The sequence below is a fragment of the Schistocerca americana genome, chromosome 1 (genome assembly GCF_021461395.2).
Source record: "Schistocerca americana isolate TAMUIC-IGC-003095 chromosome 1, iqSchAmer2.1, whole genome shotgun sequence".
NCBI classification, from domain to species: Eukaryota; Metazoa; Arthropoda; class Insecta; order Orthoptera; family Acrididae; genus Schistocerca; species Schistocerca americana.
The window spans coordinates 1,032,205,008-1,032,224,930 of NC_060119.1; the positions used below are offsets into that span (position 1 = coordinate 1,032,205,008).

Genomic DNA, 19,923 nt, shown 5'->3' on the forward strand with positions numbered 1-19,923 from the left:
GGGTCAGGGATTTTCTCTGCCTCGTGATGACTGGGTGTTGTGTGATGTCCTTAGGTTAGTTAGGTTTAAGTAGTTCTAACTTCTAGGGGACTGATGACCATAGATGTTAAGTCCCATAGTGCTCAGAGCCATTTGAACCATAGTAGCGCGCAAACCACTGTGCCGCCGTCAGGAGAAGAGGTTCCACAAACATATGCCCTTTTATACCAAACGTAAGTAGGTTTTCCTTTCCTTAATCTATCTTCTAAGATAAGTCGTAGGGTCAGTATTGCCTCACGTGTTCCAGTATTTTTACGGAATCCAAACTGATCTTCCCCGAGGTCGGCTTCTACCAGTTTCCCCATTCGTCTATAAAGAATTCGCGTTAGTATTTTGCAGCCGTGACTTATTAAACTGCTAGTTCGATAATTTTCACATCTGTCAACACCTGCTTTCTTTGGGATTAGAATTATTATATTCTACTTGAAGTCTGAGGGTATTTCGCTTGTCTCATACATCTTGCTCACCAGATGGTAGAGTTTTGTCATGACGTTCTCCCAAGGCCATCAGTAGTTCTAATGGAACGTTGTCTACTCCCGGGGCCTTGTTTCGACTCAGGTCTTTCAGTGCTCTGTCAAACTCTTCATGCAGTATGTTATCTCCCATTTCATCTTCATCTATATCCTCTTCCATTTCCATTATATTGTCCTCAAGTACATCGCCCTTGTATAAACGCTCTATACACTCCTTCCACCTTTCTGCCTTCCCTTGTTTGCTTAGAACTGGGTTGCCATCTGAGCTCTTGATATTCATACAAGTGGTTCTCTTCTCTCCAAAGGTCTCTTTAATTTTCCTGTAGGCAGTACCTATCTTTCCCCTAGTGGTATATGCCTCTACATCCTTACATTTGTCCTCTAGCCATCCCTGCTTAGCCATTTTGCACTTCCTGTCGATCTCATTTTTGAGACGTTTGTATTCCTTTTTGCCTGCTTCATTTACTGATTTTTTATATTTTCTCCTTTCATCAATTAAATTCAATATTTCTTCTGTTACCCAAGGATTTCTACTAGCCCTCGTCTTTTTACCTACTTAATTCTCGTCGTAAACACCAAGGTGTCTGAAAAATTCATGTCCGACACAAATGAACCATTGTACGGCACATAGTTTGAGATATGACGCCATAAACACCGAGATGCGTGAAAAATTGCCGCTTCGTGCATGAAGTTTTAATGTATTTTTTCTTCACTACAAAGACACTCCTACGGTCGAGTCAACTTAAGGAAATCCCTGGCAGCGCTTTTGATAGCTTTCAACTGCGAAGCGTAAACGGCTGTGTGCGAAAACAAGAGTCGTTTATAGAGCTATGAAGAGGCGTTGCCGTAGAGACGCTACAAAATCTTACATCACGTTGCAGATATGCGTAGCAGCTGCGCCCAGCGTACAGACTATGTCAGGGATACCGTGCTTATAGATCTGTACATTATGCGTATTTCTTTGTACGATTGTTTCGCCGGGCGGAGTACCCGTGCGGTTATAGGCGCTACAGTCTGGAACCGCGTGACCGCTACGGTCGCAGGTTCGAATCCTGCCTCGGGCATGAATGTGTGTGATGTTCTTAGGTTAGTTAGGTTTAAGTAGTTCTAGTTCTAGGGGACTGATGACCACAGTAGTTAAGTCCCATAGTGCTCAGAGCCATTTGAACCATTTGAACGATTGTTTCATAATTTCAAACGTGTTGTCACGAATACATGAAAATGAATCTTTTGGTACTACAATACAAACACAGTTTTTTTTCGTTTCTAGTAGACAATCGGCAAAATGAATACCCGGGCAGCGCCGGGTTTGTCAACTTCTATGCAATAAAAATGGAGGATATCTCCTTTGCTAATATAAACTTTTCACTAAGAACTTTTTTTTCGTAGGATGCGTCGTTTTCGAGATATTTAGTTGTCTCAAGTTAAAACAATCTGAACAATCTTTCTTGTTGCGTGTGAAGTAATTTCAGATGTGCAGCAACATCTCGCAGAAGACTATCCTGCTACAATACCCTCCTACCTTCTACCCACCGCGGCTCTTTCTGCTCTCTTTTTCACATATTGTATACCTTCGCTTTAAGTTCCCCAGCACACAATCTGACGCTTGCCTTATGAAATTGCGCTACACCTATCAACATAAATAATCATACTTTCATCGATATCGACGTTGTCTTCGTGACAGGCTGAGAAATTTCCTCTTTCCCATGTTAACGCTGCCTGCTTTAACATCCCTTCTCTTCCTTAGATGCCAGAGCTACCATCGTATATGAGAACTAGCTGCTCTTGCCGACAACGTTCTGCACGTGCACATAAGCATTGGTAGGGCAGGGCTGTAGGAAGTTCGCTTTTGAGAAGCCCATTCCGCTGAGGTTCCGCGTGGAGAGTTCGTTCGGCCTTACTGCCGTCCATAAATTCCGACGCCGGGAAGCAATTGGGCGCACGGAGGAGCGGAGCGTCGACCCGCCCGAGTCGCATCCGCGGCCCGCCCACTACTTTGCGGAGATAGAGGGCTCTGCTCCGCCAGGCCGACGCCGTCGCCGCCGGCGCCCTATCGCCAGGCGCCATCGCTGCACGGCTTTGCTGCCTGCCGCCGCCGCGTCGCGCAGAACCCTGTCTTAGACGCGCGTCGCGTGTCAACATATCGTCTGCCCGCTAAAGATACATCACCGTATGCCGATTACAGAAGTCTGCTCATGTCCCGTTAGTACAGTTCGTAACGTAAACATAAAAAATCTACTTGGCAGAGATGATAATTCAGAACGTGAGCAAGGTAGTGAAGACCATCCAAAACTCTATATACTCTGGTGGAAATGAAAAGTGTTACTGCTTGAACATCTTGACTGGAAGCTTGCGAATCTGCACTGGTCTTGCGGTATGATCTAAAAGGCTACAGACGATTATGAGTTTACGCCCTGAGAGCAATCACTTTCACTAGTAAGTCTTCCACTTGTCCACGTGGGCCATGCATCTGCTAATTTGAGTTTGCCCTTTGACAGTGGTGGTTGTTGTTAGCCTGCATCAGAGGTTATCGCCTTTATCAGAGTCTAAATGAATTTCAAAGCTGAAATAATTTAATGAAAGGGCGGCCCTTTCATTATTGTAGTCAATTATTGACGGATGATTAATGTATCAACACAAGACTGATCTTTTATAAAAAGTTATGACAAAGATTAAGTGATTATACAGAAACCAGACGGCAGGGAAGCAGTGGTTGGGAAGGGAGTGAGACAGGGTTGTAGTATCTCCCCGATGTTATTCAATCTGTATATTGAGCAAGCAGTGAAGGAAACAAAAGAAAAATTCGGAGTAGGTTTTCAAATCCGTGGAGAAGAAGTAATATCTTTGAGGTTTGGCGATGACATTGTAATTCTGTCAGAGACAGCAAAGGATTTCGAAGAGCAGTTGAACGGAATGGACAGTGTCTTGAAAGAAGGATATAAGATGAACACCAACAAAAGCAAAACGAAGATAATGGAATGTAGTCGAATGAAGCGGGGTGAAGCTGAGGAAATTAGATAAGGAAATGAGACACTTAAAGTAGTAAAGGAGTTTTGCTATTTGGGGAGCAAACTAATGATGCTCGAAGTAGAGAGGATATAAAATGTAGACTGGCAATGGCAAGGAAAGCGTTTCTGAAGAAGAGAAATTTGTTAACATCGAGTATCGATTTAAGAGTAAGGAAGTCGTTTCTGAAAGTATTTGTATGGAGTGTAGCCATGTCTGGAAGTGAATCATGGACGATAAATAGTTTGGACAAGAAGAGAATGGCTGGCTCTGAGCACTATGGGACTCAACTGCTGAGGTCATTAGTCCCGTAGAACTTAGAACTAGTTAAACCTAACTAACCTAAGGACATCACAAACATCCATGCCCGAGGCAGGATTCGAACCTGCTACCGTAGCGGTCTTGCGGTTCCAGACTGCAGCGCCTTTAACCGCACGGCCACTTCGGCCGGCAAGAGAATATAAGCTTTCGAAATGTGGTGCTACAGAAGAATGCTGAAGATTAGATGGGTAGATCATATAACTAATGACGAGGTATTGAAGAGAATTGGCGAGAAGAGAAATTTGTGACACAACTTGACTAGAAGAAGGAATCGGTTGGTAGGACATGTTCTGAGGCATCAAGGGATCACCAATTTAGTATTGGAGGGCAGCATGGAGGGCAAAAATCGTATAGGGAGACCAAGAGATGAGTACACTAAGCAGATTCTGAAGGATGTAAGTTGCAGTAGGTACTGGGAGATGAAGAAGCTTGCACAGGATAGAGTAGCATGGAGAGCTGCATCAAACCAGTCTCGGGACTGAATACCACAACAACAACAATCTCTGGAACTACGTGCCGTACAATGATACATTTGTGTCGGGCTTGTCAGAAAGAACAGACACCAAGCGTTCATATGACTGATTCGCCTCGATGGGCAATGGATCTACCACCTGCAATGTGAATACGCCAATTGCGTTCGACCTCTTGTTGGAATCTCAAAGCAGCGAGCAGGGACGACATGGGTGGAGACTGCGGATAGGTGACGCTAGGTGGGAGTGTGGGTCGGCCAGGAGGCATGCAGAGATAGCCCGAGCAGTTGTGAAAACACTGTGTCCGGGTGGCGTAGCGATTAACGCAACTGTCTAGTAAGCAGGGGATTCCGGGTTTTTCACTCGTCGCCGCTCATGCCGCATAAAGTCCCAATGCAGCTGAAATCGGTAACTCCTTCCCTTTCGTTTCCTTTCTCCCTCTCCACCTTCAATTTACATACGAGTTACTAACACAGAAGTGATACATTTAAACGTCAAGTGTGATTCGGCACTTTCCACGCATCTAATTGTTTGATATCATGTCTCCTGAACTATGGTAGATAGACGGTTCTTACCTCCACAGCGATTTTTTTCTGACAGTAAGGAATATATGTACAAGTTTGTTTGAAATAGGTCCAGTTGCTTTGGAGACGATGTAGAACATACACACATACGTACATGATTCTATAATTTACCGCCTTGTAAAGTCATCAGATGACCAAAACTAATTGCAAAATGATTTAGACAAGATATCTGTATGGTGCGAAAGTAGGAAATTGAACCTGAAGAAAGAAAAGTGTGAAGTTATTCACATGAGTACTAAAAGAAATCCGCTAAATTTCGATTACGCGATAAGTCACACAAATCTGAAGGTTGTAAATTCAGTACTTAGGGAATACAATTACAAATACCCTAAATTGGAACGATCACATAGATAATGTCGTGGGTAGAGCCAACCAAAGACTGCGATTCATTGGCAGAACACTTAGAAGGTGCAACAGGTCTACTAAACAGACTGCTTACACCACGCTTGTCCGCCCTATTCTGGAGTATTGCTGTGCGGTGTGGGATCCGTCTCAGGTGGGACTGACGGATGATAGTGAAAAAGTTCAAAGAAGGGCGGCTTATTTTGTATTATCGCGAAATAGGGGAGATAGTATCACTGACATCATACGTGAATTGGAGTGGCAATCATTAAAACAAAGGCGTTTTTCGTTGCGAAGGGGTCTTCTCAAGAAATTTCAATCACCAGTTTTCTCCTCTGATTGCGAAAACACTCTGTTGGTACCCACCTACATAGGGAGAAATGATCACCACATAGAACAAGAAAAATCAGGGCTCGCACAGAAAAATTTAAGTGCTCGTTTTTCCAGCCTGCCGTTGGAGAGTGGAACGGTAGAGAGACAGTTTGAAGGTGGTTCATTGAACCCTCTGCCAGGCACTTTATTGTGAATATCAGAGTAATCACGTAGATGTAGATGCAAACATACATCCATTTCTGTAATCTGTATGGATTCAGATTCTGCGCTGAAAATTGCGTACGGTTTCCTCAAACCATAGCTTCCCATTCATGGCAGATGGCGCCGTAATCAACAAATATCAGCTGTTCCTTTTTTGCAATTAAGAACCGACTCATTCTACATTTCATTTACGAGGCAAATGTGAATCTATGTGTTCTAAAGGTTGATATTTATGTTCGAAATTTACTTTAGTGTTGCGAATTTGACTGTACGGTACAATAAGGTTAGTCTTTTCAGTGTCTTGTTAGAAAACACATTTAGCGTGATCCAGGAACAACGACATGGAGGTAATAATTTTCTGATTCCATCGGGAGTTGTGACGGGTATATGGAAACAAACACCGATATCAGCCACCCTGATGGCGGAGTTCGAGGGCGGTCACCGAAATTAAGCATCGCGATGGTTTGGTGGCGCATCACAGTCAGCCCCTTAGGGAGCAGAAAACTACGTTACCGAACTTGCCAGAATCAGAGTAGAAATTCGGTCTTCTTTGCCTACTTGCCTTTTTGACCAGCAACTTTAATGGCAGGGACTTTCCTTTCTCCTTTCTGGCACCGTTATTCAGCATAACAAGAAAAAGTATTTACTAGAGAGAAACGAATAATACGAATTTACTGGTATCTTTAGCAGTGAGAATATAGTTGTAATAGGCCTACCAGAACCGTGACTGAAGTCAGCGCCTAGCCGTGAGTAAAGGATGCCTTGTAATTAAATGGAACTATACATTCGAGCACACACACAAACATATACAGAAAACTTAGAAAGACACATTGGTGTTCTACTGCAAGTCACTCCAAAAAGTAGTGAATCAAGAGTTTCAAATAGTTCAAATGGCATTAAGCACTATGGGACTTAACTTCTGAGGTCATCAGTCCCCTAGACTTAGAACTAATTAAACCTAACTAACCTAAGGACATCACACACATACATGCCCGAGGCAGGATTCGAATCTGCAACTGTAGCAGCAGCGTGGTTCCGGACTGAAGCGCCTAGAACCTCTGCGCCACAGTGGCCGGCAAACAAGAGTTTAACCAGAACTGACAGGCAATATTATTTTCCAGGGAATGCAATAACGAGAAGCACTCATCTTTTGGGAAATGTGCTGATAGATTATCTGATCAAAAGTATCTGGACACTTACTAGCGGATATTAATATGGGATGTGTGTCCAATCTTCGTCTTTATGACGGCTTCATCTCTGCTGAGGACACGTTCCATGAGAGTCTGAATGTTTGTGGAGGAATGGCAGCCCCTTCTTCCTCACCAGCCAAAACCAGAGAAGGAAGCCACTTTGGACACTTGGGTCAGGAGCAAAATCGACGTTCTAACACGTCCCAAAGGCGTTCCATTGCTTTCACGCTGCTACTCTGAGCACGCAGGTGCATTTCAGGAATGTTATTCTACACAAACCATTGCCTCGCGGATGCTGCTTTATGACGGCCGTTACTGTCGGGTTAATAGAGTCATCGTCTCCGAACTGTTTCTCTACTGTATGCAGTAAAGAATGCTGTGAAATGCATTCATGCGCTTCCACATTACGTGTTTTGCATTCATGCGCTTCCACATTTCGTGTTTTCTTAAGTGCAATAAGGGGACCACATCCTCACCATGAAAAACACTCCCGTACCGTAACAACAGCTCATCCGTACTTCACAGTTGGTAGGTAAATATTTCGTAGCATTCGCCAAACTCAAACCCTTCCATCGGTATGCCACAGGGCATAGTGCGATTAATCTCCCCAGATAACTCGTTCAGCCGCAGGCTACTCTGTAGTGGATCAATACACCACTCATGCGTCGCTTACTGAGAAATGTGTGGCTTATGAGAACCTGCCTGATCGTTGCAATGTTCGACGCTCCATATCCATCGGTACATAAGAGCTGCCTGTTCTTGGTTTAACTGTGGCTGGTCTTTGGTTTCTCGACTTCACAATCACGTCAACAGCAGTCGAGCTGGGCAGCTTGAGAATAGTTGAAATGTCCCTGATGGAATTGTCACTCAGATGACATCAGATGACTAGTCCATGTCCCAGAACGCTGAGTTCTCCTGGAAGACCCATTGTTGTTTCACTAATGACAGCACAGTACTTCGCGCCTCCTTGTATAGTGACTGGTCTAGTTCTCGTGACACATAGTGGTAAATTCCGCATTACGTAGGAGTGTCCGGATATTTTTGATCAAATAGTGTATGTTGCCGTGACGACGTCGATCGAGAAGGGCTCAGAGCAACTGCCTAGCGCTTTTTATAACACTACGATGGCGGTTTTATAACTACACTACTGGCCATTAAAATTGCTACACCACGAAGATGACGTGCTACAGAGGCGAAATTTAACCGACAGGAAGAAGATGCTGTGATATGCAAATGATTAGCATTTCAGAGCATTCACACAAGGTTGGCACCGGTGGCGACACCTACAACGTGCTGACATCACAAAATTTTCCATCGATTTCTCATACACAAACAGCAGTTGACCGGCGTTGCCTGGTGAAACGTTGTTGTGATGCCTCGTGTAAGGAGGAGAAATGCGTACCATCACGTTGCCGACATTGATAAAGCTCGGATTGTAGTCTGTCGGGATTGCGGTTTATCGTATCGCGACGTTGCTGCTCGCGTTGGTCGAGAACCAATGACTGTTAGCAGAATATGGAATCGGTGGGTTCAGGAAGGTAACAGGGAACGCCGCACTGGATCCCAACGGCCTCGTATCACTAGCAGAAGAGATGACAGGCATCTTATCCGCATGGCTGTAACGGATCGTGCAGCCACGTCTCGATCCCTGAGTCAACAGATGGGTACGTTTGCAAGACAACAACCATCTGCACGAACAGTTCGACGACGTTTGCAGCAGCATGGACTATCAGCTCGGAGACCATGGTTGCCGTTACCCTTGACGCTGCATCAGAGACAGGAGAGCCTGCGATGGTGTACTCAACGACGAACCTGGGTGCACGAATGGCAAAACGTCATTTTTTCGGATGAATCCAGCATCATGATCGTCGCATCCGTGGTTGGCGACATCGCGGTGAACGCACATTGGAAGCGTGTATTCGTCATCGCCATACTGGCGTATCACCCGGCTTGGTGGTATGGGGTGCCATTGGTTACACGTCTCGGTAAACTCTTGTTCCCATTGACGGCTCTTTGAACAGTGGACGTTACATTTCAGATGTGTTACGACCTGTGGCTCTACCCTTCATTCCCTGCGAAACCCTACATTTCGGCAGGATAATACACGACCGCATGTTGCAGGTCCTGTATGGGCCTTTCTGGATATAGAAAATGTTCGACTGCTGCCTTGGCCAGCACATTCTCCAGATCTCTCACCAATTGAAAACGTCTGGTCAGTGGTGGCCGAGCTACTGACTCGTCGCAATACGCCAGTCACTACTGATGCTGAACTGTGGTATCGTGTTGACGCTGCATGGGCAGCTGTACCTGTACACCCGCCATCCAAGCTCTGTTTGACTCAATGCCCAGGCGTATCAAGGCCGTAATTACGGCCAGAGGTGGTTGTTCTGGGTACTGATTTCTCAGGATCTCTGTACCCAAATTGCGTGAAAATGTAATCACATTTCAGTTCTAGTATAATATATTTGTCCAATGAATACCCGTTTATCATCTGTATTTCTTTTTGGTGTAGCAGTTTTATTGGCCTGTAGTGTATGTCGTTGAAATTGTTACGTCGAGCTGGTCTGCTCACATGATTCTGGGGGTGGCATGAAGGGACCACCTCCGACTGCTACGTTACTTAAGTCAGTGGTAAGCCTCTCCTGCACTGTTATTGACTGACCTGAGCAGGTGGAACATCTCGTCGCGCGTGATGTAGCCGTCGCTGTTGAGGTCGTAGACGAGGAAGCAGAAGGCGGTCCGCTGCTCGCGCGTACCCCGCAGGAAGACGGACAGCCCCTGCACCCACTCCTCGAGCCGCACCACGCCGTCGTTGCAGCGGTCGAAGGCGCAGAAGACGCGGTCCATCAGCACCTCCTCCGTCACCAGGTCGAACGTGTTGTGCAGCAGCTCGCGGAACACCACGCGGTCCAGTCCCTGCAACGGCGCGTCCGTCTCTCTATCGCTTTCTCTTTCACCAGATAACTGACAACTACTCGTAGCCAAAAACGTACCACGATAGTGAAGAAACACACTCTCCGGTCACTTGCTATGTTTTTCTTCAAGATAATTAAATTCTCTGCGTCTTCGTCCTGATGACAAGCTGCACTTATCAGTAACATACAGGGTGTTACAAAAAGGTACGGCCAAATTTTCAGGAAACATGCCTCACACACAAATAAAGAAAAGATGTTATGTGGACATGTGTCCGGAAACGCTTAATTTCCATGTTAGAGCTCATTTTGGTTTCGTCGGTATGTACTGTACTTACTCGATTCACCGCCATGATTTCGTACGGGATACTCTACCTGTGCTGCTAGAACATGGGCCTTTACAAGTACGACACAACATGTGGTTCAAGCACGACGGAGCTCCTGCACATTTCAGTCGAAGTGTTCCTACTCTTCTCAACAACAGATTCGGTGACCGATGGATTGGTAGAGGCGGACCAATTCCATGGCCTCCACGCTCTCCTGACCTCAACCCTCTTGACTTTCATTTATGGGGGCATTTGAAAGCTCTTGTGTACGCTACCCCGGTACCAAATGTAGAGATTCTTCGTGCTCGTATTGTGGACGGCTGTCATAAATACGCCATTCTCCAGGGCTGCATCAGCGCATTAGGGATTCCATGCGACGGAGGGTGGATGCATGTATCCTCGCTAATGGAGGACATTTTGAACATTTCCTGTAACAAAGTGTTTGAAGTCACGCTGGTACGTTCTGTTGCTGTGTGTTTCCATTCCATGATTAATGTGATTTGAAGAGAAGTAATAAAAGAGCTCTAACATGGAAAGTAAGCGTTTCCGGACACGTGTTCACATAACATTTCTTTATTTGTGTGTGAGGAATGTTTCCTGAAAGTTTAGCCGTACCTTTTCGTAACACCCTGTATATATGGGTCTGAAGGTGACCTATATTACGCGTCGAAATCAGTTATCCGAACAAGAAAGTATAATGCAACCCAGACGGCGTCTTTCTTCATTATACTTACAGTGGTTACGGATCCCAGAGATACGTGGTCTTCAACTGTGAAACGCATCATGAGAGTCAGTCTTTCTGCGCTGCCCGAACAGTATAAATGTTTGACATTAGTTCATTTGTGATAAGGGAAGACAAGGCATCCGGCAGCCGTTTAATGGAAGGAATCAGCTCAGTCGTACTCTTGAGTGATTTTAGAAAGGCAAAAAAAGGACTTTCCGAACTGTCAGTAAGTATCTCAGGTATCTCAGCATGCTGATAACTTCCCATCAGTGACAAAGGAGTCTTTAAGTCACGCATCTCCAAGTTAGAAATCATGTATCACCTAACCAAAAATGTTTATAACAAACGGCGAATGTCCGTCAATGCCATACTGAAATACTGCTGTATAGTTATTCGATCAGAATCTCTGCGTTCAGCAGATTGCTTCAAAGTAAGCAATAAAATACTGTCAGATCAACTATAAGCGAAAGAAAGGCAGATTATGAGGTATTTGTAGGCCCAGTCAAAGAACATAGAGTATACGTGAAGACAAAACCACGCGCTAAATTCGAGTAAAAAATGTTTCTCAGAAACGGGGCAAACTAATGTTCCGCATGAAACCATAGTCAGTTGTGAAAAAGAGAGACTGAAAAATTATAAACAGAACGCCACGATAATCTTTCAGCTATAGATTTGTTGAACTGTGTTAGTAGGCGAAACATTATCTGTTGTGCTCACAACACATTCTGAATACTTTTAATGCTTAGTCGGTATTAGAGATAGTTCTCTTCCCATTAAATTATTAATGCCTAATTTAACAGTTAAATTCGAACCATGAAAAAATTCAAAAAAACAAGTACAGAATTGTCTAACATTCTGCCTGGTATCTCCCGAGCACTTTCGCGCAACGACGCTATGAGCGTGTTTTTTAGGGAATTGACTAGTTTGAACCTGGGATCTGTTGCTGGTAAGGAGACGCCAGACCACACATGAGATGTAGAGTTCAGAAGAGTTCTGTGAGACTAGCGATGATATAATCAAATACTTAATGATTTCAGCGTCAGCTCCACTGCACTCCCTGTACAAGAATCTTAATACTAACTAAATTTAGTGGAAGGGGTTCAAGGCTTTCCTATTTTTAGTTAGCTGGTAAAATAACGTCGAAAAAGCAGTTAAGTTTACCATTGGAAATTTTATTATACTCACAGAACATTGTTTATAAATTGCACTATTGATAAAAGGAAATATTTTAATACAGGTTGATAAAAACCAACTGCGTTCAACAAAAATGTGAACGAATATTCCCTGAATGGGTTTCCAAGTTCTACAATGGATCGAAGGATGACCTATGCCATATCACATCTATAATCTAGATTTAAGTTAAGTTTCATAAAAGAGAAAACTATCAAAATGGTCTACAGTGACCCTCAATTATCTTTAATTACTTATTTAACTTGTCGTAAATTACAGTGGCTGATGCGGCTTCTCAATAATTATATACCAGGAAAATCATCACGTTTCAGATTTTAACTTCTAGTAGCAAATGTGAATACCACGAAGTTTAATTGACGATCGACCCTAGTATTACGTAAAAAGGGGATGTAACAGATGAGACTTCTGCAGTTCTGAGTGAAGCCTTATGGCGGCACTGCATTCGTTCATTACCTTGTCGGCGTTTAGGCAGCGTCAGGGGGCAGCGGGCGGCGAAGCTCCACACACCTCGCCGTCTCGGAAGCAGTTCCCTCCTAACTTCTCCTTACTACAATTTACCGAAGTTGGTTTTAAAAAAAAAGGTATCTGGCTGTGTTTTCAACTGACCAATCAGGGTCTCAATGTTAACCTTAAGCTCCGTCTATAAAAATTCTGTCTATCCAATGAGAAACGTTATACTTTTCATGGTGGGGCAATGTTTTTAACATTTGCAACAAAACAGAGACGCGTATAGTCTCACGCTAAAACCTTCAGCTGGTGTGGTCCTTTTAGTGTTATCGTAAGATCTATACTGTTCTTCTGGAGGGCTCTATCTTTTAACATGGCCTGGGGGTGGTCCTCGCGGTCGGCTGGCGAAGTGGGTGTCCGTCCCTTATTGTAGAGCCTCCTAGCCTACACGACTCTGCTCTCAGCTTCTGTTCTCGTTTCTTCCCTCGGAACTGCGTCTGTTTCACGGTGGGAAGGTATGACATGCATTTAGGCGTTCTTGTGTTAGTCTGTGGTATTCCATTTGATCACTCGTTGATCGTATTACTTTGGTTAATTTAATGTCAGGATTTATTCGGAGCTATGTGACATACTGCCGGATTTGCTATCACGTCAGGGTTTTCATGGAAGGTGTTGGATTTGCCTGACACCTTACAATTGTTGTAGAGTTATGAATGAGAATTGAAATGAAAGATGTATTCTGATCCTTCTCAATATAATCACATGTAGGTGAGTAACGTAGGAATTTATGAAAAAAGGTGAGTTACGCGATGAGTAGCATCTTTTATTTGCTAGTAACTTAAGCAGAGGATGCCGGCCGGAGTGGCCGAGCGGTTCTAGACGCTACAGTCTGGAACCGCGCGACCGCTACGGTCGCAGGATCGAATCCTGCCTCGGGCATGGATGTGTGTGATGTCCTTAGGTTAGTTAGGTTTAAGTAGTTCTAAGTTCTAGGGGACTAATGACCACAGCAGTTAAGTCCCATAGTGCTCAGAGCCATTTGAACCATTTAAGCAGAGGATAACCCTTGTAGAAAAGCGAGTTCTCCTAGGTAAGTTTCAAATGGTCAGTAGTTTCTTGGCAACCACTGAGTGCCGCTATCAAATCTCCTTACCTTAACGTGTGAGACAGAGGATGTAAAAATTGTACAGTTACGGTGTTTCAGTATTAACCGAAGAAGTAAAAAGATCTACTTTCTAATGTAATCTGTCGCATTCTCAATTTTTCCCAGAAGGAATCCCAAAAATATAGAGCAAATTATCTCGTATTATTGCATTAAATAATCTCAATAGTGTTGAGTTTCTTATCGATAGTCATAGAACGTTGTAAACTAAGTTTATTATCACCACATGTTTACAGCTTTCGACCTGGATCTGTTCATATGGCACTGAGCACTATGGGACTTAACTTTACTTAAACCCAACTAACCTAAGGACATCACACACATCCATGCCCGAGGCAGGATTCGAACCTGCGACCGTTGCGGTCACGCGGCTCCACACTGTAGCGCCTAGAACCGCTTGGTCACCCCGGCCGGCACCTGGATATGTCATCAACTTTACAGACATCACCAAACACTGACACAGCAGCGAGAGCTGTTAGTTATACAGTCAGTCGGCATCACTGTAAGAATACCACACAGTGTCATGTGCAAGAAGAACGAACAGACTGTAATACTTCACAAACAGCAGTAGGTGAACGTCAGATTTTTTAATTACAGTCTACGAATTTTCCGTTTTTCAGGTGTCTTTGCTCATTTAAAATTCTGTCAGATTGCTCTTTTAGATGGATGTAAATTCCCGTATCGTCCATCACACATCCGACTCAATTTTTCTGTGACATTAATAAATTATTAAAAATGTTACATAAGCTACCGACAACTTTTTACCACAAGTACGAGAAAGCATTATAGAACCAAAGAACGCATAGTTATCGCTATACTTGTCAATAAATATGACGATAATGTGAAACATCACACAACCATAAATTAGATGATAAAAGAATTTATTAAGTTTTCATATTGTTAATTATTGTTTCATTAGATTACTGTGATCGACTTTATATATGAGATCCTTGTAACAACTGTTCAAAATTAACGTGCTCCCACAGTAATGGAACAAATATTTTAAACTTATTTTATTCGATATGTATGCAGTCATATTTACATCAATGATGAACGATAATTAATTATACTTGAGAACAAACCCTAAACCTGTATAGCTTAATTAACGAATTTTTGTAAAACAATTATAATCTTTCCTGTGTACATACGTTATAAACATCGAATTTATACATAAGAACTTCGCAACGACAGCTCAAAAGCAACGTATTCCTAAAACAACGTAAAACTCCTTTCAATTTATCTTACGAAGATAACAAGTATATGCAGTCATAGTAGCAAAGACGTACATGTTATAATATACCATTAACGAATCTTCCATAAAGTAAGTTATAATCCTCCTAGTATATGTTGGGATATGATTGGTTTGACGTTCAGTTCATAAGTAATATTAATGCATCCAATTTATAATGCTACCTGCTTCCGTAACCGAGGTCAAGGTAGCTCAGTGTGTTCGGTCAGAGGGTTAGCGGCATCCTGTAGTAGAAAAAACTGAGTGAATGGATCAACGATGATCTGAACGAGTATCATGAGACGTACGTTCCGAAAAAATACAACTAACAAAATCAGATTAAAAAACAAAAAAAAGGTCGCTAACGCACACTAGTGCCGCTTCGAATGCTGCCCTTTTAGATGTCTGAATATTGTCTAAGGCCGAAATTGTAGAATCGTACATCAAATAAAGAAAATGTCAGTTGAAGGCATCACAAAACCATAACAGCGACGAGCAGAGTAGAAAATAAGTACACGTAAACAGTAATACACCGTAAATATACAACTCGCGAGGTACAATAACCAAAAACAAAATTGAAACTTTACACAGGCTAGCTGCGGCATTCAAATTTCTGCCGATGTTTTAACTGTGTACAACTGAAGACTGAATATGTATTAAATGATAATTAACTCGAGACCCTAAGCTGACGACAGGCGTTGATATACATCAACAGGGACAGTTGAAAATGTGTGGCCCGACCGGGACTCGAAACCGGGATCTCCTGCTTACATTACAAACGCTCTAGCCATCTAAGCCACCGAGAGCACAGAGGATAGTGCGACTGCAGGGGTTTATCCCTTGCACGCTCCCCCCGAGACCCACATTCCCTACTCTTGTCCACACACTACATTCGTAGTGCCCTTGCCCATTAACTCATTACTCGCGGCAGACAAACTTACCGAGTCCCGCAAGAGCTCGGGTAATGCGTGTGCATCGGCACCGAAGAAGGTCAATGGCCGGTTAGCCAGACAGATGTCCGAATGAACAGATACCATCTTTATTTAGTTAAGGCTAACCGGCCATTGGCGTTCTTCTTCTGTGCTCGATGCCCACGCGGTGCCCGAACTCTTACGGGACTCGGTAAGCTTGTCTGCCGCGTGTAATGAGTGTAATGGGCAGGGGCAATACGAATGTAGTGTGTGGACATTAAGTTGGGAATGTGGGTCCCACGGGGAGCGTGCAAGGGATAAATCGCCGCAGTCGCACTATCCTCTGTGCCCTTGGTAGCTCAGATGGACAGAGCGTCTGCCATGTAAGCAGGAGATCCCGGGTGCGAGTGCCGGTTGGAGCACAAATTTTCAACTGTCCCCGTCGATGAATATGAACGCCTTTCGACAGCTTAGGGTCTTGATTTAATTTCATTCTAAGAGAGGTGCATGGTCAGTGATGGTACCTGATCTTTCGGACATGTCCGAAGGAATAGATACCGTCTTCATATAGAAAATGTATTACGTCAACTGAAGTTGGGTGCAAGATCAAAACGCGAATTGGCACAAACGAAATTATATCAAAATGGCTGGTTGACGTATTTCCCCAAACAATTGAGAAAGTTTATTGAATAGTAAATCCTCCAGAATGTAATGTAAAGAGCCAGGTAGGTTGGAGTCCCGTGCTACACTGATACTGTAGAGCGGAGAGCGCGCGTGTCGGCAGAGAGCGGCAGCGGGACACACCTCGACAGCGGCGACGCCGGCGAGGGGCGGCGCTGCGACCGCGACGGCCGGCGCCTGCGCGGCGGAGGGGGAGCCACCCGCAGCACTCGTGCTGGCCACCAGGCTGCGGTACACCCGGCACAGCGCCTCGATCTCCTGCCTGCCGCACACACACACACAACACACGTAACACACACCAATCAGTTTCTCATTGTCACAAAAATTGAAACTAGGCCAGAAAATGAATTACAACACGTACAGAAAATAATACGAATTTATAATAGGAAAGACGTTTGTGCGACCTCTTCTTCTTAAAGGGGCAATAGTTTCAGGCGCTATTATCTTGTTAACGGTTGATCTACTTTCACACTCGTCAGGTCGCTGGAGTTCTCTTGAAAGGCTCATTCCATTGTTAAAGAAAAATGTATATACAGTAGCTCCATTAAAATAAAGCTAGGTTCATAAATCAACAGCTGTAACCGTTATAATATACACTACTGGATATTAAAATTGCTACACCAAGAAGAAATGCAGATGATAAACGGGTATTCATTGGACAAATATGTTATACTAGAACTGACAAGTGATTACATTTTCACGCAATTTGAGTGCATAGATCCTGAGAAATCAGTACCCAGAACAACTACCTCTGGTCGTAATAACGGCCTTGATACGCCTCGGCATTTAGTCAAACAGAGCTTGGATGGCATGTACAGCTGTCCACGCAGCTTCAACACCATACCACAGTTCATCAAGAGTACTGACTGGCGTATTGTGACGAGCCAATTGCTCGGCCATCATTGACCAGACGTTTTCAATTGGTGAGAGATCTGGAGAATGTGCTGGCCAGGGCAGCAGTCGAACATTTTCTGTATCCAGAAAGGCCTGTACAGGGCCTGCAGCATGCAGTCGTGCGTTGTTCTGCTGTAATGTAGGGTTTCGCAGGGATCGAATGAAGGGTAGAGCCACGGGTCGTAACACATCTGAAATGTAATGTCCACTGTAAAAAGTGCAGTCAATGCGAACAAGAGGTTACCGAGACGTGTAACCAATGGCACCCCATACCATCACGCCGGGTGATACGCCAGTATGGCGATAACGAATACACGCTTCCAATGTGCGTTACCGCGATGTCGGCAAACACGGATGCTACCATCGTGATGCTGTAAACAGAACCTGGATTCATCCGAAAAAATGACGTTTTGCCATTCGTACACCCAGGTTCGTCGTTGGGTACACCATCGCAGGCGCTCCTGTCTGTGATGCAGCGTCAAGGGTAACCACAGCCATGGTCTCCGAGCTGATAGTCCATGCTGCTGCAAACGTCGTCGAACTGTTCGTGCAGATGGTTGTTGTCTTGCAAATGTCCCCATCTGTTGACTCAGGGATCGAAACGTGGCTGCACGATCCGTTACAGCCATGCGGATAAGATGCCTGTCATCTCGACTGCTAGTGATACGAGGCCATTGGGATCCAGCACGGCGTTCCGTATTACCCTCCTGAACCCACCGATTCCATATTCTGGTAACAGTCATTGGATCTCGACCAACGCCAGCAGCAAAGTCTCGATACGATAAACCGCAAACGCGATAGGCTACAACCCGACCTTTATCAAAGTCGGAAACGTGATGGTACGCATTTCTCCTCCTTACACGAGGCATCACAACAACGTCTTACCAGAAAACGCCGGACAACTGCTGTTTGTGTATGAGAAATCGGTTGAAAACTTTCCTCATGTCAGCACGTTGTAGGTGTCGCCACCGGCGCCAACCTTGTGTGAATGCTCTGAAAGCTAATCATTTGCATATCAGAGCATCTTCTTCCTGTCGGTTAAATTTCGCGTCTGTAGCACGTCATCTTCGTGGTGTAGCAATTTTAATGGCCAGTAGTGTATCTACATACACCAGAAAAGATCAAATCCTGAAGGCGGCAGCGATAACACACGGAGCTAGAGTTTGTACAGGCTGTCCCGGGAGGAATGGTCAATATTCAATAATATGATAGAAAAGCTCGTTGTTGTTGTGGTCTTCAGTCCAGAGACTGGTTTGACGCAGCTCTCCATGCTACTCTATCCTGTGAAAGCTTCTTCACCTCTCAGTACCTACTGCAACCTACACCCTTCTGAATCTGCTTAGTGTATTCACCTCTTGGCCTGCCTCTGCGATTTTTACCCTCCACGCTGACCTCCAATACTAAATTTATGATCCCGTGATGCCTCATAACATGTCCTACCAACCGATTCCTTCTTCTAGTCAAGATGTGGCACAAACTTCTCTTCTCCCCAGTTCTATTCAGTATCTTCTCATTAGTTATGTCGTCTACCCATCTAATCTTCAGCATTATTCTGTAGCACCACATTCCGAAAGCTTCTATTCTCTTCTTGTCTAAAATAATTATCGTCCATGTTTCACTTCCATATATGTCTCCACTCCACACAAATACTTTCAGAAACGACTTCCTGACGTTTAAATCTACACTCGATGTTAAAAAATTTCTCTTCTTCAGAAATGCTTTCCTTGCCATCGCCAGTCTGCATTTTATATACTCTCTACTTCGACCATCATCAGTTATTTTGCTCCCCAAATATCAAAGTTCATCTACTACTTTAAGTGTCTCATTTCCTAATCTAATCCCCTCAACATCACCTGATTTAATTCGACTACATTCCATTATCTTCGTTTTGCTTTTGCTGATGTTCATCTTCTATCCTCCTTTCAAGACTGTCCATTCCGATCAGCTGCTCTTCCAGGTCCTGTGCTGTCTCTGACAGAATTACAATGTCATCGACGTATCACAGAGTTTTTATTTCTTCTCCATGGATTTCAATTCCTACTCCGAATTTTTATTTTGTTTTCTTTACTGCTTGCTCAGTACACAGCTTGAATAATATCGGGGATAGGCTACAACCCTGTCTCACTCCCTTACCAACCACTGCTTCCCTTTCATGCCCCTCGACTCTTTTAACTGCCATCTGGTTTCTGTAGAAAATGTTAATAGCCTTTCGCTCCCTGTATTTGACCCCTGTCACCTTCAGAATTTGAAAGCGAGTATTCCAGTCAACATTGTCAAAAGCTTTCTCTAAGTCTACAAATGCTAGAAAGGTGGGTTTGCCTTTCCTTAATTTATCATCTAAGATAAGTCGTAGTGTCAGTATTGCCTCACGTGTTGCAACATTTCTACAGAATCCAAACTGATCTTCCCCGAGGTCGGCTTCTACCAGTTTTTCCATTCATCTGTAAAGATTTCGTGTTAGTATTTTGCACCCGTGACTTATTGAACT

At 44.0% G+C, this 19,923-nt stretch overlaps 1 protein-coding gene across 1 annotated transcript in view; it reads right to left on the bottom strand.

Annotated features, from left to right (window-relative positions):
- Positions 1-19,923, bottom strand: part of LOC124596093 (EF-hand calcium-binding domain-containing protein 1) — a 107,457-nt gene that overhangs the window by 40,061 nt on the left and 47,473 nt on the right. The window contains exons 3-4 of the mRNA XM_047135092.1: positions 16,665-16,803; positions 9,622-9,875 (exon numbers count right to left, since the gene is read on the bottom strand). Coding sequence (XP_046991048.1) covers positions 9,622-9,875; positions 16,665-16,803 — 393 coding nt within the window. The remainder of the gene's footprint in view (positions 1-9,621; positions 9,876-16,664; positions 16,804-19,923) is intronic.